This window comes from Macaca nemestrina, chromosome 7 (assembly GCF_043159975.1).
Source record: "Macaca nemestrina isolate mMacNem1 chromosome 7, mMacNem.hap1, whole genome shotgun sequence".
In the NCBI taxonomy this organism is placed as follows: domain Eukaryota; kingdom Metazoa; phylum Chordata; class Mammalia; order Primates; family Cercopithecidae; genus Macaca; species Macaca nemestrina.
In genome coordinates this window covers 71,827,041-71,850,212 of record NC_092131.1, presented here as the reverse complement: position 1 = coordinate 71,850,212, position 23,172 = coordinate 71,827,041, and the positions used below count along the sequence as shown (strand labels likewise).

The 23,172-nt window shown below is 36.0% G+C and overlaps 2 protein-coding genes across 31 annotated transcripts in view; one reads left to right on the top strand and one right to left on the bottom strand.

Annotated features, from left to right (window-relative positions):
• Positions 1-256: 256 nt before the first annotated feature.
• On the bottom strand, positions 257-22,616 carry MBI (MAP3K12 binding inhibitory protein 1). Of its 7 annotated transcripts, none has more exons than XM_011734923.2 (9): positions 22,420-22,614; positions 18,643-18,762; positions 16,638-16,862; positions 16,462-16,558; positions 13,891-13,956; positions 13,505-13,657; positions 10,000-10,097; positions 2,464-2,502; positions 257-877 (listed from the first exon to the last, which is right to left on the bottom strand). In XM_011734923.2, exons 1-9 carry the CDS (start codon positions 22,546-22,548, stop codon positions 773-775), a joined length of 1,032 nt encoding a protein of 343 aa, XP_011733225.1. In that variant the 5' UTR covers positions 22,549-22,614; the 3' UTR covers positions 257-772. The 7 variants fall into 7 exon arrangements, with proteins under 7 accessions (XP_011733225.1, XP_011733224.1, XP_011733230.1 ...); XM_011734922.2 differs by having other exon boundaries at positions 257-880; positions 22,420-22,613; XM_011734924.2 differs by lacking the exon at positions 257-877 and adding an exon at positions 887-2,369 and having other exon boundaries at positions 22,420-22,615.
• A 74-nt stretch (positions 22,617-22,690) lies between these two features.
• Positions 22,691-23,172, top strand: part of LOC105477994 (uncharacterized) — a 164,336-nt gene continuing 163,854 nt past the window's right edge. For 10 of the 24 annotated variants that reach the window (XR_011625940.1, XR_011625939.1, XR_011625941.1 and 7 more), the window contains exon 1: positions 22,697-22,872. The gene's annotated coding sequence lies outside the window, so the exon portion shown is untranslated. Of the gene's footprint in view, positions 22,873-23,172 lie in introns of all 24 variants that reach the window. The other 14 variants (XR_011625943.1, XR_011625945.1, XM_024791581.2 and 11 more) reach the window with 9 other exon arrangements.

The following is a 23,172-nucleotide window of genomic DNA, read 5'->3' as shown; positions in this document are numbered from 1 at the left end:
GGCTCTCAAAAGAGAGGTACTATAATTTCTTTGTAACATCCTAATTGCTGTCCAAAACCAGACCTGGTTTTATAATATTAGCTAACATTTACTGAGCAATTCCCTTGGGACAGACAGTTTCAAACATACATGATCTCACCTCTTCTTCATAACAATAAGGTAGTTTCTGTTACTGTCATTCCCATTTCACAGACTGGGAAATGAGGACAAAGACAGATTAAGTAAGTTGTTCAAAGTCACACAGTCAATAAAGGGATAAAGCTGGATCTATTGTTTATTTACATGAATACTGACATCTTAGAAATTAAGAAAAACAAGTTCATACATCCATTTAAAATTCATTTCAGTCAATAAATTTTTGTTGAATGCCTATTATATGCAAAGTACTGATTTAAACTAATAAACTGGTTAACACCAATGTTACAAATATAAAGTCCTTTTAAAGTATCAATATCAAAATAAATTTTCCTTTCTGTGGTCCACAAAAGAAAAAAGATGTACCAGCACTTTTAAATTAAGTTTTTCAATTTCCAAAATACCTCCTTTAAAACAGAAGGGAATAAATTCCAACAATGCTATTTTCAACACATTCATTATTTAAAAACTTACTGGAATATCTGAAGATTACTTGCTGCAAGCTGGACTCGTGAAAATAAACCTTGACTTCACAGAGAAGTCTACATTGATAAATATATATCCGTTGAATTAATAACAGTGTAAGTTACACATATGTATACAAAAAAGTAAAATGACAAGGATGGAGAGGAGTTTTTCATGGAAGGTGGTGGGTTGCCATGGATTCTGCTTCTCTTGATTTTCTGAGGAGGGCTTGTTTGAGGGCACTAATTTTCTCATCAAGTTCAGCCAGTGAATAGTTCTGCTGTAAACAATAACGACACAAATTGCTGAATAAGATTCTGAAGTATCTTAATGCAGATAAAGTGCCAAATGAACTATAAATATTTAAAATATTCAAAAGCATGATCAAATGGGTTTTTTTCCCTCATGAGAATAATCTTAAAACTGCACAACTATATATGTTGACTATATCATAAATTTAAAGGCATAAAATAACAAGGCTTAAATATTTCTCTTTTCTAATGATTAAGCTCTCCTGAACCTTTTATACTTTGAAAGAATAAGTTTACAAAAAAAAAAAAAAAAAAGCCTGATTATTAGACACTGGAGCCTATTTGAAGATGGGAGGAGGGAGAGGACTGAAATATTGCCTATCGGGTATTATGCTGATTACCTGGGTGACAAAATTATCTGTACACCAAACCTCCGTGACATGCAATTTACCCATGTAACAAACCTGAAAACCCCTTGAGCTTAAGTAAAAGTTGGAAAGAAGAAGAAAAATGCTAATTATACTACTACCCGGAGAAAAAAATCATTTGAGATATCAGCTATCCCTTTTAATAGAAAACTTTCTATGTTGATTACTAAAGTTAACCTGAAGTGGAAAACAGTGAAGAAAACACTCCTTTTGCTTTCCAATAAAAATTGGATTTGTTCAAGTCTATCTATGTGAACACCCTCACTTGCATTAATATTTCTAATTTAGACACAAGTATTATGTGGTGACTATTAGGGGGTAAAGAGAAAGGGAAATTGGGACTGAGTGCTAATAGGTACAGGGTTGGGGCGGTGATGGAAATGTTCTAGACTTAGTGGTGATGGTTGCACAACATAGTGAACATACTAATAGCCACTTTAAAATTATGAATTTTATGTTATGTGAATTGTATTTTTAAAGCAGCAACAAAGTGTTACAGTTTACTACATAAGAGAGTAACTTTTAAAAACCTGATTATTCTCATAATCAATAGTAAAAAAAGTTAACTTTAAAAATAACTGCTTAAAATACCTAGAAATTCTCTCCTGAGGGATCAACTACAATAATTTACTTCTGGAAAAAATAATTGCTATCAAAAAATTTACTCGGAATTTTTTAAGAAAAAAAATGCTACTCTTAAAAATTAGAAAGTCTTCTCCAACTTTAAATTCACATTACCACTATTAAAGTCTAGCAAAGCCTTATTATTTAAGGTTCAACTAATTAGTAAAGTAGCACTTTAGACAGGGCCAGCTGAAGTCAAACTCTGCCAAACACCCTTTTTGATGTAGATGCTACTAATCAGAAGTGTTCACAAAAGGAAGGGATGGGGGGAGACTTAAATTACTTGAGCACTTACTATTTTTAAGCACTTAATGAATGACACATCCTTGTACTACTAAAAGCAGGACAAAGGTTTTATTTATTTAACCTATCTGAGTCATTCCATGCCCTTAAAAGAATTTTTCTATTTAAGTATATTAGTTTATACTGCCCTTTTCTTCAGTCGTAAATTGTACCAGGGTATGACCTAAAAGCAACCATAGTAGAAACTTTTATTAATAAGAAAGGTATAAAACTAATCAAACTATTTCAGAAACCAAAATGAAAATGCAGTAACTTACTTGAGGTGGTTGAACTTTTCTTCTTTTTCCAGAAAAGCTCTAGATTTAAAAAAAAAGTAATCAACGTTTAAAAAAATCTAAGCATTATTTTTTTCTTTATGAAATACCGTACAAATTACGTACAGCCTTGGGAACTCTGACAGAAAGAAAGCCAACCAATTTACCAATACCAATTATTGTCTGTAACCAACATCCACCTTATATTCTGCAAGTTACCCTCTAAAGAGGATGACATTAACTATATATAATAATAATACTGCAGCAACATGCTTATCTTTGGCAATACATATTTTCCCATCAATTACCAGCTTCTAATGAGCCTGGGTGATTGTGGAAAGAGGTGCTCTGGGGATTTTCTGCTTAGTTTTTTTTTATAACCTTTCCATCCCAGGGTGTTGAACAAGCGAAGTGACAATAGACAAAGGAAAAATATAATCTGGTATATGAGGCCAAGAGGTGAAAACACACACACACACACCCTGGACTGACTATAATGGACACTGTGGTTGTTTATGCAAGGAGCTACCTATCCACTGCTTCTCTGTGTGGCCCAAGCCAATGGCTTCCTGGTCTTATCAGTGACTGAAATGGGCATGGGTCCAGTTCTGGCCAATGAGTAAAGGAGAAGACTGCTGGAGATTAAGAGGAGAACTTCTGGAAAAAGCTTCCTCACATCTTTTGAGAGAAAGCCCTCAAAGAAGGCAGTTTCTCAGGATACTGCCGTATCTGGGTAAGACACCTGAAAGTGCTGTAGCCATCTTGCCATCTGCCTGGGAAAGAAGGTAACACCAAGCAGAGTTAAGAGGGGAAAGAAACCTATTTTCTTACAATTATGATTTAGTCACTGAATCAATTAAATCTGAAGCTTGTGCTACCATGGACTTCCTATTTTATAGTTTACATAATGTTTAAGCCAGTTTTGAGTTCAAATTTCTTACAGTTGAAGCTGACAACATTCTCATTGATCCACTAATGAGCCTTTTAAATCTTGGTCTAATGAATTCTTCCTAGACTTTTTCTTAGTTTCACACAAGCACTAGCTTTTAAATGGCAAATTAGTAAACTAGTATATTTAACAAACTGAATCTCAGAGACAAAATGTTCTCATGAGCATTTCTGACTATTGAAATTTTGAAGATAGCATTAAAACTCACATTTTCCTTTGTGTCAAAAGTTGATTCAAAGAACATCTAGGTATGCTTCTTATCAAGTTACAATAAGTTGGAAATCATTAAGTATTAGAATTAGTAATTATGAAATAATAGAGTTCAGATAATTATGCTCCTTCCTTTGCCAAACCAAGCTGCATACCTGTGGTAGGGCCTATGGGCAAATAAGGAATCAATGTTTAATTTGGCAATTGATCAGTCTCCTGACTTCCTAAGAGGTGGCTTTGTATACACTTAATGCAAATATAATTCCCCTTGGCCAGGCGCGGTGGCTCATGCCTGTAATCCCAGCACTTTGGGAGGCCGAAGTGGGTGGATCACAAGGTCAGGAGATCAAGGCCATCCTGGCTAACATGGTGAAACCCCGTCTCTACTAAAAACACAAAAAATTAGCCAGGCATGGTGGCGGATGCCTGTAGTCCCAGCTACCTGGGAGGCTGAGGCAGGAGAATGGTGTGAACCCGGGAGGCGGAGGTTGCAGTGAGCTGAGATCGCACCACTGTACTCCAGCCTGGGTGACAGAGCGAAACTCCGTCTAAAACAAAACAAAACAAAACAAAACAAAAAAAATTCCCCTTGTTCTCCTAGTCGTTTAACCTGTAATATATTGATAGTTTCTATGCTATTAAACAGTCAGATTACTACTGTATCATAGAACCAAAGCAAGAAATATCAAAATGAGGAAAGTAAGGTCATCAGTGGTTCAATGACTTAAAAACAGTAAAATGTGGCCTTTTGGGCTTGTTTTACGTCTGAGCAGAATATTTTGATAAGAAGAACACTTAGAAATACCATATCTACTATGGGTACACCAGATTAACTTTACTATTTGTTTTAGGTGTAAGGAAATCTCAGTACAGTTCCTGACTTAACGATGGCTAGATAAGGCTTTTCAAATTTACAATGCTGTGAAAGTGACACACATTCAGTAGAAACTGTACTTCAGATGCTGAATTTTGATCTTTTTTTGGGCTAGTGACATGTGATACGATGCTCTCTTGTGATGCTAGGCAGTGGCAGTGAGCGAAGCTCCCAGTCAGCCATGTGGTTCTGAGGGTAAACACCCGATACTCTACAGTGTACTGTGCTGCCAAGTGACTTTCCTCAACTGTAGGTCAGGGTACACATTCTGAACATGTTTAAGGTAGGCTATGCTAAGCTATGATGTTTGGTAGGTTAGAGGTATTGAATACATTTTAGACTTGATAATATTTTTAGTTCTTGATGAGTTTATTGGGACATAACCCCATCTGTATAGAAGTATAAATAAAAGGTGGACATTTTAACAGGTGTTGGTACCTGAGAGAAAATACTTGAGAGCACAGCACACTAAAGAAAGAGCTGGAGAAAGGTAATGCAAAATTGTCTCTCCTCACCCACTATTTTAGCTTAGTATGTTCCTAGTCATGCATCGCTTAATGATGGGGATATATTGAGAAATGTGTTAATTTTGTCATTGTTTGAACATCATAGAGTATACTTATAGAAACCTAGATGGTACACACCTAGGCTACATGGTATAGTCTATTGCTCCTAGCATACAAACCTGTACAGCATGTTTGTGTACTGAATACTGTAGGCAACTATAACACAACGGTATTTGTGTATCTAAACACATCTCAACATAGAAAAGATACAGTAAAAATACCACACTATAATTTTATGAGACCACTGTAATATATGCAGTTGACTGTTGACTGAAACATCCTTATGCAGAGCATGACTGTCATACACACACACACGCAAATCCAGGGAACCAGTGCTCTAAGGAACCTTAAGGGTAAGGAGGCCTCTTCCATGACTGGCTACTTTCTTTCTTTCAGTTGTAAAAGGCAACTGATTCTACACGTGCAGTATCTAAAATGTTTTTCTTCCCTTCTAGTCCCAGAGCCCTGATTCAGACCTTCATTTCTCTCTGGCTTGGATAATGACATGTTTCCTAAACTAGTTTCCTTGACTCCAATTTCTCTCCAACTCAGACTTTATAATGCCACCAGACAGGGACCTAAATTACAGGTTTCTCTCTTTCTCTAAAACTTAATTGTGCTCCAATGATACTAGAAGTGCAAACTGGTTAGTATGACCTTCAAGGCCCCCTGAAATATGTTTACAATCTAATTTTCTAGCTGAATCCAGTTGTTCACTCATGCTTCAGACCCAGCACATGTTCACACGCACATGGCCTGTGTACATGGTGTTGACCTGGTTTTCAAGATTCCCCTCCCCCGATGCTTCCTTAAGAACCAGGAGTTACTGTTACGGACTAAGAATTACACCAAGTCAGTGCTTTGAACAAAGTTAACACACCTTCAAAGTCCAGTAATGAGCTATCAGCCAAGTCCTATCCATTCATTTGCACATCTACTTGATATCTACTACATTCTGTGTCTCAAAGATGAACAAGACACAGTTCCTGCCCTTGAGAATTTCAAAATATAAAGTGAAAAATATGTATAAACATATAAGTGATAAATGCTATAAAACGAACAAAATACTTATAAAAGAATGTTGGTACTGTTTTCAAGTATCATACTTTAAAATCAGTAAGTCTTTGGAAATACTGAAAGATCATATATTTTAAATGAACTGTTAAGGCCATGCCCTTAAACTTCTGAAAACATTACATTTAAAGCTTTCCATGGCTAATGCGAAGAATAAAGACCTTTAGAATTCTTACATCAAAATGTCCAACAAGTATTATTAACTTTTGCCATAAATCCTGTTCTATACACATTATAACATATTTTGGAGTTTTATGTCTGGCTCATAAAATGAGAACTTTATATAATCTGATTACGTTTTATAAAACAAATATAAATGACATCTTTTTTCCCGACAAATATTTGTTTTTCTATGCCAGCCTTCAATGTTACCCACGATAATCAATCTCTATCCAACTGTAAGAAGCTCCCCATGTTTAGAATTCATCTACATGTGAATCTGAATAAACACATTTGAATGAAAATCTTTTCAGATTTCAGGAGTTCCAACAAAAGTTCAATCCTTAATAAATTTAATGGGCTCAACTTTTCTATCTTTAGAAGCTATAGGACTGTGCTACATATGTAGTTTCTTCTGTATACTTTTGAGGGATAAATATGTAAAATTATGCAGTTACCATACATGTACTCCCAGCATGATGGTGAGGGTGATGAATAATGTACTATGTCCTCTGTAAAGTATGTGCTCAACTCCTCCTGTTTGCAAGGACACTATTAGAGCTAGCTGTATTCCAAGTGAGGTTCCTAAAGATGGCTCATTCATCCTATTATAGAAGGGTGAGTATGAAATCTTCTTTCCCATAGGGCTTGTGTCATGTATGTTCACAGGCCTAAAGGACAGAATGAGTCTGAATATTTAAACCTTTCCAGTGTTTTGTTCTTCCTTGTAGCTCACTACTAATTTGATATGTCACTTCCAACACTAATCCAGAAGCAGTTCTTCTAAAAGATATATAGATTTTTTTAACATATTTGGAAATACTTTTAAAAAGCACCTGTTTTATCACAGGTTGCCACCATCCATCCTTTTCTGAATGCTTAATACATATATGCCAATCCTGTTTACATTTACAAATGCTTCTTGCCCCTGAAATTAGGCAGTCACCAAGCTTCATACTTCAGGCCTCAGACAATCTCAGTGTTCCTATCCATCGATGGACTCTCACCACTACACAGACTCTCCCAGTTGTCCCAAGTGTAAGTGCTATATCTCAAAAAGCTTACCTGATATTTTTACCTTCATAACCTCCTCTGCCTTCAAATTCACATTTCCCCCAAAAGTATCTCTCTCTCTAGATTTTCTTATTTCTATCAATGGTATCATTTTTCCAACCAGAAACTGGACTCTATCCTTGTTCTCTATTTCCACATCCAATCATCAATATTTGTCCATTTTTTTCCAACCTGCATTAATCTTTTCCATTCTCACTCACGTCCCTATTTTAGGATCTAACTTCACATCTAAGCTAGCATAACACTATCTCCTTGTCCTTAGTTTCTCTCTTTTGTCTCCCACAACTGTATTAGATAAATCTTTCTAAATATCATGTTCACAAATTACTTCTCTGCTCAAATGCTTTCAGTAGATTCCCCCTGCTCCCTGCCTGGAAAATAGATTTTAAACTTCTGAGCACAGCACTTAAGGTCCTAACAATCTGGCTACTTTACCTCTTTACCCACTCTATCCTATGTGTAACAGATCAAAACAAAACAAAAAGATTATGATGTGGAAGGCTTGTTCTTTTGTTAAACAAATCTATTAATTTTTTTTTTTTTTTTTGAGACAGAGTTTTGCTTTTGTTGCCCAGGCTAGAGTGCAATAACGCAATCTTGGCTCACCACAACCTCAGCCTCCTGGGTTCAAGTGATCCTCCTGCCTCAGCCTCCCGAGTAGCTGGGATTACAGCCATGTGCCACCATGCCTGGCTTATTTTTATTTTATTTTTGTATTTTCAGTAGAGATGGGGTTTCTCCATGTTGGTCTGGCTGGTCTTGAACTCCCGACCTCTGGTGATCCACCTGCCTTGGCTTCCCAAAGTGCTGGGATTACAGGCATGAGCCACTGTTCCTGGCCTATGTTAAATTTTTATAAATCAGAATCAGAGAAAAGAGATGAATGATACTGCAGTAAGTTCTCATTGGAGGCATCTGATACTACCATACTCTATTGAAAGATCAGTTCTATTGTTAGTAAGAATTATATTAACAAGGTATGAAATTGAACTAGAAAAATAACTTTCCTAGGTTACTAGAATGGGAAAAACTTATGGTAGACTACTGTAGGAAAAGTCATTAAAAATCTTTATGAAGTTTCCTAGGAAGACATTCAAAGAATAATCCCAAAAGTGAAAAGACCTTTGTAATTATGTAGTACAACCAACACATTTTCTAAAATTAGACATCTTGAAGGCCAGAGGAATGGAGTGACTTTTCCAGGTTTATACAGCTACTTCATAGTTCTGAAACTAAATAAGTGCCAATGAGGTTTTTACCATGTGGTAAGCAGTATGCTAAGTGTTTGATCGGCATTATCTCATTTGATCTTTGCTTCAGCCCTTAGTATTTTTATAAACCTCATTTTACATTTGAGAGCAATAAATCACTAAAACTCTTCTCTGAAATTTTGTCATTTAAGACTTGCTGCTCCCGGCCGGGCGCGGTGGCTCAAGCCTGTAATCCCAGCACTGTGGGAGGCCGAGATGGGCAGATCACGAGGTCAGGAGATCGAGACCATCCTGGCTAACACGGTGAAACCCCGTCTCTACTAAAAAATACAAAAAACTAGCCGGGCGCGGTGGCGGGCGCCTGTAGTCCCAGCTAGGCTGAGGCAGGAGAATGGCGTGAACCCGGGAGGCGGAGCTTGCAGTGAGCTGAGATCCGGCCACTGCACTCCAGCCTGGGCGGCAGAGCGAGACTCCGTCTCAAAAAAAAAAAAAAAAAAAAGACTTGCTGCTCCCTTTTGTTACGTGACCTGCCTTCTTCCTCTGGAAATACTTCTTTTCTGTAACTCATCTAATACTCCATCTATAACTTTGGAAGATTGCTGTCATACCTAAAATAAATTTTAAATATATTTTCACCACTAACTTGCATGATCCATGCTAAAATGGGCTATCTCACATAATTTTTCAGAAATAGGAGTTTTGGTATAATCTCACTTTGATATTATTTTAGTTCCAATATGGTACTGCTTTAAAAAAAAACTTAAAGAAGGCAGGTATTATATATGATCACCTCAGAAGACTGAGGTAAACACAATGAGCTCAGGATCATTTTTCTGAAAAAAGCTGATGTGCCAAAGATACTAACTTACTAGCACAACACTGTTTCTTAATGTTCTTGGAAAAAGGGGTAAGAATGAATGAATGCTAGAGTTAAGGAATTACAAAAACATAGAAAGTCTGGTGGTTAAGGTAAAGAGTAAGAATGGCAGCTTGAGGTGTGCGTTTGTTTAGTATTAACTGCATGTGAGCTGAGGGAAGGAGCCTGTTGGGGAAGAGAGATTAAAGAGGCAGAGGGATCACTGACAGAGCAAGGTTCCAGAGGAAGCCTCTGTTTTACAAGGTAGCAAGTTCAGAGTAAAAGGCCCAACCACCACCCAATTTGACTTACTATGCCATGAAAATGGCCTAAGTTTGAGAATGTGGGTAATATATAATAGAAGTACCCCTTTTTAAAAATTCTAAATTTTAAAAATATTCAGAACCAGAGTTTTTAAGGAACTAGATATATCCCCTACACAGGACTATGTTCATTCATCTTTGAATTATTAAAATAGTTTTGCTTATAGATCAATGAGTGACTGTAAAACCACAACGAATCCAGAATAACATTTTAATTTATTTTTAAAAGACACTTATACTCACTACAGACTGAAAATATTCAGGAGAGATGCCTTCCAATTCAAGGATTTTATCCTCAAGCTTTTTAATTCTCTGATAAATGTCTCTTGGCACTGGACCACCTAAATACATTAAAAAAAATTCTGAGATACTGTTGAATAATTCTTTCTTCTTACAATTTTTATTCTTAAAATACCATGCAAAGACACTTATGCAAAGGAATGGAAAATACTTAATAAAAAACAAAAGTAAAACAGAATGAAGTCCTTAGGTCATATTTTCATATTATACACTATTGGACATATTGTACTACACTTCCTCTCTCCAAACCCCATTTATGCTTCCTATATTCTAGGAGTTTCATGTTAAATTCATTTTACAAGATATTGTGAATAGCTTCCATATAGAACAATTTATATTTCTGATATGCTTTGATAACATGGGAGGACAAAAATGAATAGTGACAAATGATGATAATTCAATGCAGTGGTTGCAATATTTCACATTAGTTTCTTCAATTAATACTTCTTCCTACATGCCATATTTTTTCCTTTGACCTAAAAGAATGTAAAAAAGAGGCTTTACCATAATTTTAAACTAACAAACTTTCTGAGGAGGGGAACAGTAAATTATGGCCAAATTTTAAATTTATGATTATATCAAGAATCCTTCTACTTCTCACCCCCTCCACACTGCGGCCTTTTTGGTCCAGACCACTTCCACCTCTCCCTGGATTATCGCAACCCCCAAACTGGTCTCCCTGTTTCTGTCATGCTTCCATAGAGTGTATTCCCAACACAGGAGCCAGTGATCCTCTAAAAATGTAAGTTAGATCACGTCATTTCTCTGCTTCCAATACCTGATCATTTCACTCAGATTAAATACCTTCCAATATCTGATCATTTCACTCAGATTAAATACCAAAGCCCTCACAATGGCCTACAAGGCCATACACAATTTGGACATTCTCCCTATGCCCACATGGTTCCAGCCACTTGATTACTTTTTTCTGTTATTCAGCGAGGTCAAGCACCCTGTAAGCTTTAGCTAGTTCCCTCCACCTCCATAATCCCAAGTCAATTTCAAGTCTTGGCTCAAAAGTTACCTTATCAGTAATGCCTTCTCTCACTATCCTGTTAAAAACACCAGTACTACGAACGACTCCCCTACCCAGCACTCCCTTATCCTCCTTACCTTAATTTTCTCCATTCCATTACTACCACCCAACATTCAGTATATTTTCTTTCGGTATTGTTTGTTTCCCCATTCTAATGTAAGCTCCAAGAGGACAGTTTTATCTGTTTTGTTCATTAGGTAGAGCTGTGCAGCTTGTGCACTGGACAAACCAAGGAAGCATTAGTTTGTAAGACTACAATGCCTGGCAAAGAGCTGGTGCTTAATATTTACTGACTGAATGAATACAGGATTAGCCAATCATTATGCAATTAAAGAATACAGGTACATTTTTATATCAAAATTGTCAACCTGTTATGTATAAAAATTCTAGAAAGTTTTTTTGAGGATTTAAAAAAATCTTAGGACCCTGGTTGTTCTTGTTCTTGAATAAAGTAACTTGTTCATTTGACTTTGCTCTTGCTGCTCCCTTTACCTACAATGTCCTCTGCCTTACTTCTGTATCTGTCAAGAGCCAGTTCAAGCTTCACTGGGTGACGCAGGCACTGCCTAAACCTCTTCATTCGCATAAAGGCTCCTTGTGCCCCCCTGCATTCTTCAGTGCTCCCGAGTTTTTTGGGACGGACTCTCACTATATTGTCCAGGCTGGTCTCAAACTCCTGGACTCAAGCTCTGTTCCCACTTCAGCCTCCCAAGGAACTGGGATTATAGGCACACACCACTACACCCAGCCTTTCATTACTCCTTTAAAACTCTACTTCACTATTAATCTTTCTCTCATCAGGTTATAAAGTCCTTGAAGCTGGGGACTATGATTATATCATCTCAGTATCCCTTGTGCCTAAAATAGTGCTTGGAGCATAGTAAGCATTCAACAGATGTTTTTCCAAAAAATTAACTATTTCATATTATTGAGACTTAACCAGTCAATCCTTTTATACAGTGGCATTTTAAACCCATCCACTTCTGAGGGAGGAGATTAATTCTTAATGCCAATGTCTTATTACTCTCAAAGATTTACTCATTCTGTTTTCTTCTTCTACCTTCATCTGGTTAGTATAGCTTCAGATAGCTAGTATACTCCAGCTATACTGGATTCAGATATCTCCTGAACCATATTTTGTGTTTTTGTCCTTTTTTGCAAATGCTGTTTCCTCTTTTTGGAATGCTTTGCTTCTGCTGTTCCCTCTTTTGGGAATGCTTTGCTCTGGGAAAATTCCTAGTAATCCTTCAAGGCCTCAAGTGTCACTTCACAAGGATGCCATCATCCCTTGACCTACCCTGAGAGAGTGAAACACTAACTTTCTGTCCCTCCTACATATATCCGCAAAGGTAAAATGAGCAACTGTTCATTCAGTAAACATTTGAGCACTTGTTTTGTGCCAGGCACTGTAACAGGTACAAAGTAATGAATATAACAGGCATAGTTGCACTCTCACGGACTATCTAGCAGAAGACAGACATTAAACAGAACCATGATAACTGCTTTAAAGGGCAGCAGGGAATACCAAGTGCTATATAAGATTATACAAAAGGTGAATGTGCACTGGTCTAGGATTAGGAAGAAAAAGCATGGACAGAAGGGCATGAGTATAAAGATCCTAAAGCAGCAAAACGAGTGGGAGATGGGAAGCCCAGAGGTGTAGCTGGAACTACAGATGTGGACAATACTATTTAAAATTACAACCCCCTCCAATCCCAATCTCCAAATTTTTAGCTGGGAAGAAACAAGATCAAATTTGAGTTTTAGAAAAAGCAGTCTGGCCACAGCATAGAGAATGATCTAGAGGAAGTCTAGTGGCAAAGAATCCAGTAAATATCCTTCCATCAGTCCAAGCAAGAGATCACAGCAGCTTCAACTCTGGTAGCAGCAGTAGAGATAAGACAGAAGTGGGCAGATTTGAGAGATATTTATTCAGAAAACAGAATCAACAGACATGGTGACTAAACGGAGAGGGAGACTCAGGCTCTGCATCCAGTGAAGATTTAGGTTTGAGCAGGGTGCAGTGGCACATGATTGTAGTCCCACTGACACAGGACGCTGAGGCAGGAGCATCACTTGAGCCTAGGAGTTCAAGTCCAGCCTAGGCAAGTCTGGACTATCTCTTTTCCTTTTTTTTTTTTTTTAAAGAGTTGTCACTTACTATCTGAGGCGTGTTGCTTGGGCTCTTTAAACTTCAATTTATTTATCTGTACAATTATAACAGCACCAACACCTCAAAAGGGTACTATGACCTTTTAAGTGAACTGACATATACATAACACTTTCTGAATGACTGGCACTTATCGTTCAAACAATGTTAGGAGCTAAAGGAAAATTTGGTGACTAAATGAACTGCAATTTTTTAACCATTTGCAAAGGTTCATTATGAGGTCCACTTAGCACTCTGCTTACCTGTCTGTAACCGCAAGTGGGCCTCAATATTTTGTAGTCGTTCTTCTACAGCCTGATTACCACAATCTCGAAGCATGCTGTTAGGTTTATGACCTGACCCTGGAATTCCTTCAGGTCTAGTCTGTGGTCCGTATGTATTCACAACTCTAGAAACTAAATTAACAAACTTTTGAGCCTATATACATTTATATTTCAAAAATCAGAAATTCTTATTCCCTAACAGCACTTTGTATTTTTTTCATAAAGACCATCTAACCACAAGTATGAAGGACGGCAAGATGTTTTTGTTTTAAAATAAAATTTAGATGGGAAAGTTATTTCTATTCCATTTTGCTAATAATCTAGACTTCTGTCAGTGACTCAGATGTCATGTGGTGGTTACTTACCTTTTACGTGACTTTTAAATCCGGGGTAAGGAGTAAAAATCGCATCAGTTCTTGCACAACTATTTTCTAAGGAGAATTTAGATAAATATAAGTTTAAATATATTCTTCCCTTCAAATGTATGAGATTTTAATAAACTTCCAATCATTCATATTAACATTTTACTCATAATAATTTTAATAAATAATAGTAACAATAAATTACCATCACACACAGGATAGAATTTAGTGACCTTCTTTACCTGTCAAAATTTATCGTAATATCTAATATTCTTACCTAATATTCAGATTTATATACAGAAAAGCCATCAACATTAAGTGGCACAAATTGATACAATTTTGAAAACCAATGTCACTATTCGGGCCTCTGGAGAAAATAATCTACTGTAGAGTATTTAAATTCTACTTCATCGTAGAACTAGAACTCATCATTTTTACTAGAATTCTTTTAATTCAGCATGTTTTATTTTAATGCCAAATTAGTGAACACCCAACAAAAAGAATTATGTATTTAACACATTTTTATTTCAGAACTCCACATAAAGATGACCTCAAAACCTCAAGTACACACACATTTCCACTCTACCTAGATTTCCAGTGCTCATTTTAGAAATCCGTCATCACAAAAGTCATCTACTTCTTCTCATCCTACCACTTTCAAAAAAGTTTAAATTTAGGAAAGGTCTGTTGTGAAAATTTGTTCCTATTTTTTTCCAAGCTGAAAAGTATAGTTTCTTTCAAATTAGATATCAATGCATAAATTACAAAGGGGGAAAATTGGAAAGATGTTAACATATAATACAACTAATATATTAACATAATTGTTATATATTAACATATGATACTACATAGTAATAATATATACTTGTGTTTGAAACAATGCTTAAAAGCCACACATTGGCAGTAAGTCTCCTGTAAAATTCCCTTGAATATTTTGTAAAAAATGGCTGGTAAATGAGATTCTTAAAAAAAAAATTCCTTCCCCCACCATGAAATTTGATTTTTAAAAATTCCACTGCTTATAGTTAGATTTGTACTATTAAAATCCCTTTTAATAAAAAGGAACACACTAACATATTAAAATACATTTATATTTTTTCAGTTGAACTTTCCTTAGTAGTTCTGTTGATAAATCAAATAGTATGCATAAAATTCCAAATCCACTTAGCTTTTATATCCAGAGACTAAACAGTCATCTTTCCTTTTTTTTTTTTTTTTTGGAGGCACCTCAAAATATGCTTAAAAGGCCATCCTTTCTCCATTCTCTTCCTACCATTTCATGGGGCTAAGGGTTAAAAAAAGAAGCTATCATCCATTCCAGAACTATATTCCAAACATATAGATTAACTGACCCATCAGTGAGAAATTCAGCATGGTGTGAGTATATGAGTGCTAGTCACTCTCCACAGCAATTCTTTCTAGCACTGTTTTGAGCCAGCAAGGAATTGAATGGGCCAAGGAATCCTGCTGAGCATTTCAATTCTTGTCAATTTCTATCCCCTGGTGGTTTATAATAATAGAGTTAGCAGGGAGAACAGAGGAATAACATTAGTGACACATGTGCTTGCTCTCGCAACAAACCCTTTCTCATAGTCGCTTATAGCTGGTTGTAGTACCTGAGATTTTGCCATTGTTGCACCTGTTCTGAAAAGCTAATAGGAAAATATACCAAATTTAGAGATGCACATGTGTAATGTTAATAGTAGCACACAGCTAAATTCAGGACCCAATACCAGCCTATATTATTTCATTATTAAGAGAATCAGTGTACCAATGTGATATGAGTCAGTTTTAGGTTCATCTGACAATTCTATGTTCATAATAATTAGTCATGAGATATTAGAGGCAACATGAAACATGTTCATCCCAATTATGAATTCTTCTCCATAATTTTTCCTAAGAACTAGTTGTTTTGATTATTACTATGGTGCCTGAGTATGATCTATGGCACTGCTTTGCAATATTTTGTATTCTGCAGCGTAACTGCAGATTTGTAAATGTACTCTAGCATCAAGTAGAGAGGTAAAGGAGAATCTGATGAAAAACAGCAAACGTATGCACTATGGCAGAAAGGAAAAAAGCAAGACACCATAGTCTTCATGATAAATTGGTTGTATTGTGACATAGGACATTTCAAACAGCTCAGGAGTAGTGAGAAAACTGCTCCCTCTGGAGGAATATTAACTTTAAGTTCACTTATGTATTAACATCATGATTTCACAGTACATGTATAGGTTTGAAACTCATAGAGCTCAGTTCCTTTTACTAGTGGGATAGATCAACCTTGTCACTCATACCTCACATTCATTTCCTAAAGGAACTTTAAAATAATCTTCGCCAGTGATAAACACTTTTAATGTTAGCATTTACTTTGTGTAACCAAAATGAAAACCAGTTTGCAATATAGTCTATTATTAAGCAGAAGGAAACTCTACTATCTTAGTTACTAACTAAACCTGTGAAATAACTTGAATTGTGTTCTTAAAGCTATTCATTTAAAAAATAAATAAAAGATTAGAGCAACTATAAAAATTGTGCTTAAAACCCTATGAAAATTAATTTCTAGGTAGTTACCTTGATTACAATCAATAACATTGCAAAATTCCCTGACGTTGTTTTCATTGATTTCAGCTTGCTTTCTTTCAATAAATGCAGATATTCGTCTGTCAATCTACAAACAACAAGTTTTAACAGTGTAAACATAAGATTTTTAAAAATAATACCCTCTCACCCCCGCCAGAAAAACTTACTTCTGCTTTTCCAGCCTTTATCTGAACTACTTCTGGATCAAAATGGATCTGTGTCTTTTTCACATCTCCTAAATCACTTTCTTTGTGTTTTTCTTCCTCTTGTAGGTCACCAATGGAAAATTTGTCATTTGCTTCATTTTTGTTCCCCATTTCTGTTTTTCCTATCTCTTCAACAGCAGTTGTATTCTCCTCTTTAATTGGAGACTGAAGTTTTGCTAAAAAAGGCTGAGAACAACACAATTCCATCTGCTGAGGTTCAAACTGACCAAAATTAATTACACATTTAATATATTTACATAAATTTCTGCAAAGTAAATGAAATACTTAATATCAGTTAATAAATATAAAAAGTTGGTATACCAAGACACATAGATCTGACCACATGTAAGTATTTACTATTCTCTGCTATTGTAACCATTATCATTTGCTATAAATTAGTTTTAAAAAAGGAGAGAGGAAAAAAGAAAAGAAAAAAGAAAAGAAAACCTAAGGAAATTTAAAATTTTCTTTGAGAGAATCATTCTGTCACTCATCTTTTATTTTGTGCCAAATCAAAGCCTTCAGCCTCTGGCACCAATGCCACTTAATTAACATGTCATTCAAATGCCTCCTCAGAACACTAAGGCTTAGTATTTTTCCTCCTTAACATGAGAGCCAGTGCTCTCACTCAGCAAAGCCCTGCATTATCACTATATCACTGGAGATTCTCCACTTGAAACTGCAGTTGGCCAATGTGAATGAGGAAGATAGACATGAAATATATAGGTGTTAGGTTGAGTGAACACTCAGACATTTCCTGACATGGCAAGATCTCTTCTTGGGTCATAAAATTAAATTTTAAAAAAGAAAATGAACAAGAAAAAAAAAAAAAAGATCTATAGCTGAAAACAGGCAGAGGCCTATCACTATACTACAGGGGAAAACCCCTGTTGTAGACTATAAACTATATTACCCATTTACTGTTCCCCTCCCCCGCTCCCCACAATTAGGCCTCATTTGAGTTCTACAGCTCACTGCTCTGCCCTTTAAAACAGGGTTAACTATTACTTTTAACATGGAACAGTTAAAATTTCCCACAAAGTCAATGAATGGAGGGCTGAAAATTAATGCCTATTCCATTAGTCAAAACACACTAACACTGATAATGTTCCAATTATTTTTTTCATACCCACAATTTTGCTTCCATTGTTTGCTATACTACTCCTTTGAAACCTTGTAACACCTTAATCACAGTAAACTGACCAATCCAAACAGTTCTTCCACTTGTCTTGACACTTCACATTTTACACTTTGATTAGAGATAAACTGCAAACTTACATCAATTATAATTGCAAAGATGTTCAATTAGAAACCAGCAAGGTCATAATACTGTTCAGTTATTAACATGAAATATTTAAAAATATAACAACATTATTATAAATACAGATTCAATATTAACTTCTAATATAAAGAATGAATTATTTCAAACTGTTAAGGAAAAGAAATGATAAAATAGTGACTGGCTACTTACAAAGATGAGACATTAATGTCACAGAAATTACTTTCTTTTTAAAAACTATGCTGAAACTGTTTAATTGCAATAGACACTCCAGGATGTGTCATGCTGGGATAATGCCCCTTCTTGAACCACTGAAAGCACTCCATGAGCCTCCAAACTCACCCAAGGCATGGAATCATTATCATAGCATGACACACACCTGCCGTGTCTTATTGCTTAATTATAACCCACCATAGATGGAACTGTATTGAATTTTCAGTGCAGGTCTAGAATTGAATAGAATTGCATTCATTCACTCTCATACCCACATTGGTCTTTTGGGCTATATTCCCTTAACTGTCCTGATCACTACTGAAATTAACAGATTTAGATTAAATCTGGATGTAAATAACCTTTTGTTAGCAACACTATTAATATAGTGTTTAGAACTGTCAAATACTCCAACTAATTTAACCACAATTAATGTCTATTTTCAATATCGGGTTATCATTTTAGCAAGAAATTTACCTGTAAATATAAAATGTGTTGTTCAAGTGCACTAAAGAGTAATGCAGGCTGGAATGCCGAGAGGCTCTGGAGCTTGTTCCAATCGATTGTAATTTTCACCACATCATCTCTGAGGTTAAGCTTCAAAGGGGCAAACCAGCAACATCACAAAAATTACACAATTAAGCTGTACATATGAATTGTCACAAAAATAAGATTTCTAGAGTAACGGGTCTATTTTGCTCTAAGTTATCAAGTTTTTAATAATACACTGAAATGCTCTACGCAGTTACCATTTTAAGAGGCCAAAAAAGCTACAGATTTTCATAAAAAACAAAAACAACATGACATGTCATTCAAATTCTATTCTTGGGTCTGTGTAATGCGACCATTTTAGAGGTAAAAACCATTCATGAAAGATGAAAAGATGAAGGCTCTTTTGATACTTCAATATCTACAAACCTTTGGATGGAGTCCAATATAGGCCTGCCCTATTCAGAATCCTACTACTTCTAGCTCAGAGCCTTAAACAGAGGAAGTACAACTGTTTTGTGAAAGTTTTAACATGCATCTTTCTCTTTATGTACACAAATACATATCAGAAATATATCATTATTCTGATGTCCTCCAAATCACATTTTTAGTTTTTTAACTTTTAACCAATTTTTAAACTAATTTAAAAGTCAAGATTATTCATACATATAAAGTGTAGGGATAAATGGCAACATGTTTATTTCAAATGAAAAACTATTATTTAGCTACAGAAGTCTGAAGCTGAAAAACAAAGACTTCTCCACTATAGTGACATAAGTTGCCAGACTGGATGAAATGTCCAGATCTTTTGCTAAATGCTAAGATATCAGTGCTCATTATATGGAAATTTCTATCAGTTGGTGATCTAATAGAATAAAATCATACCCAGAAAACTACCAACAACCTGAATATAAGATTATCATCAAAATGAGTGAAAAGTTTACAATGAGAGCGCCCATCTGCAGTCTTTTGAGTAAATAAAAGTGAACCATCACAAACTTTTCTAGGGACATGTGTTTATAGCATAGTATAAGAATACACTTCATAGTGGAATCAAGTTAACATAATTTATTCAAAATGAGTCATCTTTTCTACAAAATAAAGGTGTTACATGAGTTCAAATACAGATTTTATTAGTCACAATTATAATAAAAAAGATGAATCACTGTACAAAGATCAAAAAGATGTAAGGTTACCAATAAAAAGATAATATATTGAATACTTTGTGACAGAAATGAAGATGAGAACAGAAGCATTTAGAAGTCCATATTAGACAAGCGTAAAGATACATGAAATTTCATGTAGGCTGCACTGGCAAAGATTATAATATGTTAAGATTTTACGTTAAAGTGAATGCATTAATTTACATTATTTTAATTCCTATAAAGATTTTGTTAGACAACAACCTGTATTATGTATGGAAGTAACCTATTATTGTACTTTCATAGTCTTCAAAGAGATCTACAGTTGATCACAGAAAACTTAAGAATACAGCTTGGGGATAAAGCAGGCAAATCCTCAACCAAAGCAAAGTATCACATTTTCTAGAGAAAATAACTTACAGAAAAATAAGTCTTAATGTTTCGTTCATAGTGTCATTTCAATTCAGCAGAATTACATAAGCTTCAAGTGCAATTAAGAATAACTGGTCTTTTAAGAAACTCACATAATAATGTCACAAATTAATTTTAAAACTATTCTAATACATCTAACTATTCATTCAACAAATTCATTATTAGTAATATGAATTCTATGCATTTTGCCCTACAGAACTTGGAAGAGTAAACCATTCACTCGAAAATCTCTATTAGTCTGCTATTAATATAGACTATTTAAATAAATATTTTCAGTAAACACTTTACTAAATTAATACAAAAATCCAAGCTAAAAATAAGTAAGTGTTTAGCTTCGTAAGATGGACCATCCAGAGGCAAGCAAAAAGGTTAAAATTAGTAAATTTTGTGATCTTAAGTAAAAAATTCTTTTTAACATTCAGTTTTATGTTTCCTACTGAGATCTAATAATACAATGATACTTAGGGATGACACAGGATGAAGTTAGGCATGTTACAACATACCTTCTAGTAATCTTTTAAAGTGGTTGCAAAAGAAAATACTGATTTCTCTGGGGGCAATTTTGCAAGTGTGGAACTCTGGCTTTCACTCTTAATACTTCTCAAAATATAGAGTATTATGAAAACAGTTTGTATTTAACTGATGAAACAATCATATTTTTGACACCTGTATAGGAGGTCCCTTCACTGTGTCATGGTAAAGTAACCAAATATTTACTGTCAACATTTTTGACAGGTGACACAAATAAATTGTAATCGCTTCTTTACTTGTAGAGTACTTGAATGTTTAAAATTTTCTAATGAGTTTGAAAAATTCAGTATGCTAAATGTTTCAAAAGAAACGTTTAAATCATTGCTCAGTATTTTTTAAAAATATTCCATCTTCTGTTAATAGGTGAGCATAAACTTTTTTCATCTTGACATTAGAAAATAAACAAACTTAAGTTCCAACGTCGCCATAAAAAGTTCTCTAACTTTTAAACCATTTAAAAGGTCTTGGGTCTTAAGACTGGAATATATAACAAAACACCCCAAGCCTTTAAAAAACGATTTCGGTAAGCACTTGGCAAACAACTGAATTTAAAAGTTATATCTTTAAGCAGACTCCATTAATAATTGCGTCATTACATAAAACCGTTTAACTTACAGTAATGTTCTTTGTAAGACACAACACACTATGATTTTTTAAAATAGTAACTTTTTAAAAAGCTGATTCTCCATCTACTCAAGGCTTTAAAAATAATTTTCACAAATCAGACAAATGTTCTATTTTCATAAGAATTTACCATTATCTTTGACACAAATGCCTGCCGTGTCCACATGCGCTAGTGCCAGCCTCAAAACAAACTTTTACGGCTAGAAAATGGTCTATGTAAGATAGAAAATATTTCCTTTTAAAAGGCAGGTAAACAAGCGTACTTTTAAATTGTTTCTCATTTAAAACTTGCTTTTAATTTTACACCGTGAAACGAAACAGTGACTTGATCGAAGAAGCCCACTAAATTCAAAACCAATTTTACTATGGCATTTCTGCAAAAGCGATTTATCAGTCAGTTAAACTAGTTAATAGTTAAATAACGACAGTTCTAAACGCAAACAGCATCAACGATGGATAACTCATCCAACTTTACGCTAGAAGTATTTTAAACGAATTCCTTTTACTTTCCTCCCCATTTGAAAGGGTTATAGATGCCCAAAACAGCCCGAAGGAAAAAAGAAATAAACAAAACCAAGTAACTCATAAGAACAAATTACTCCTCCCCCCCGGCCAAGAAAAAGCTAATAAGCGCGCGCTTTTCTATAAATCTCAGGCCTACTGACCAACCAATTCCCATAAAGAGTAAGTTGGAGGAAAAAGGACCCTGAGCGCTAGGCGCCTCCTAAATTCGCAGTGAAGCTTTTCCACATTCATTCTCCCCAAGCCTGCCTCTCTCGGAGCCGGGTTTTCACTTAGACCAACCTCACCCACTCTTGGGGAGGACAGCTGCAAGGTAAACTACTCGGCAACGGGTACCGCCGTCCTCCTCACTCCGAGCGAGGCGGCTGGGCCCGCGCTCCTCCCCGACCTCGGCTTCAGGGACGGCATCCCACACTACAGCAGGCCTAGCTGCCCCCGGCCCCTGCTAGAGGAAAAGAATGGAGGGATGGGCCGGATGGCTTCCATATTCCCAGTCCCTCCGGCCACCTCTCACCTGTCCAACCAGGGTTTGTAGGGAGCGAAAGATTTCGTAGAGCACCTCTCGGGAGAGGCTGGGGCTGCATCTTCGCTCCAGGCTCCTGTCACCGCTGTTCGGGCGACTAAGCTCCGTGGCAGCAGCCATGATGCCTTTTCAGGCCGCCCCACCACCACCACCACCAACGTTTGCTCACAACCCCGCTCCCTCCCTTCCAGCTTTAGTCGCTTGGCGATGACGTACGACACGGCGTCTCGTTTAGATCAGGCTTTGAGGCCCCACCCTCTCTATGTGACTGACAAGCACGTTACACCAATCAGTTGCAGCTGCGACATTACGCCGAGGCTCTGAAGTGGGTAATTGCAGACCAAAGCTAGGCTGGAAGGCTATATTTGAGGTGGTTATTAGCGTTGTGGTCTGTTTAGCGTTATGAAGCCTACCTTGACTCCCAGATGTTCACTCTGAATCTTGGTAAGAGGAGACATAGTTAAATTTTGTAGTTTGAGTCCCCAAATTAAAAGTTGACATTTTAACATGGCGGTGTGGAGTGGTTCTGGAGGAAGCTTGCTGGTCAGGGATGGAGTGGTGCCCACAAGTGTTTCTAAACACTGGAAAACTCACACGGAATTGTCATGGTTGGATAGAACATTTTCATCTCTTCAAGTTTTAAGTTGTTGTTTTGGAGGCAGAGTCTCACTCTGTCGCCCAGACTGGAGTGCAGTTGTGCCATCTCAGCTCACTGCAACCTCCGCCTCCCAGTTTCAAGTGGTT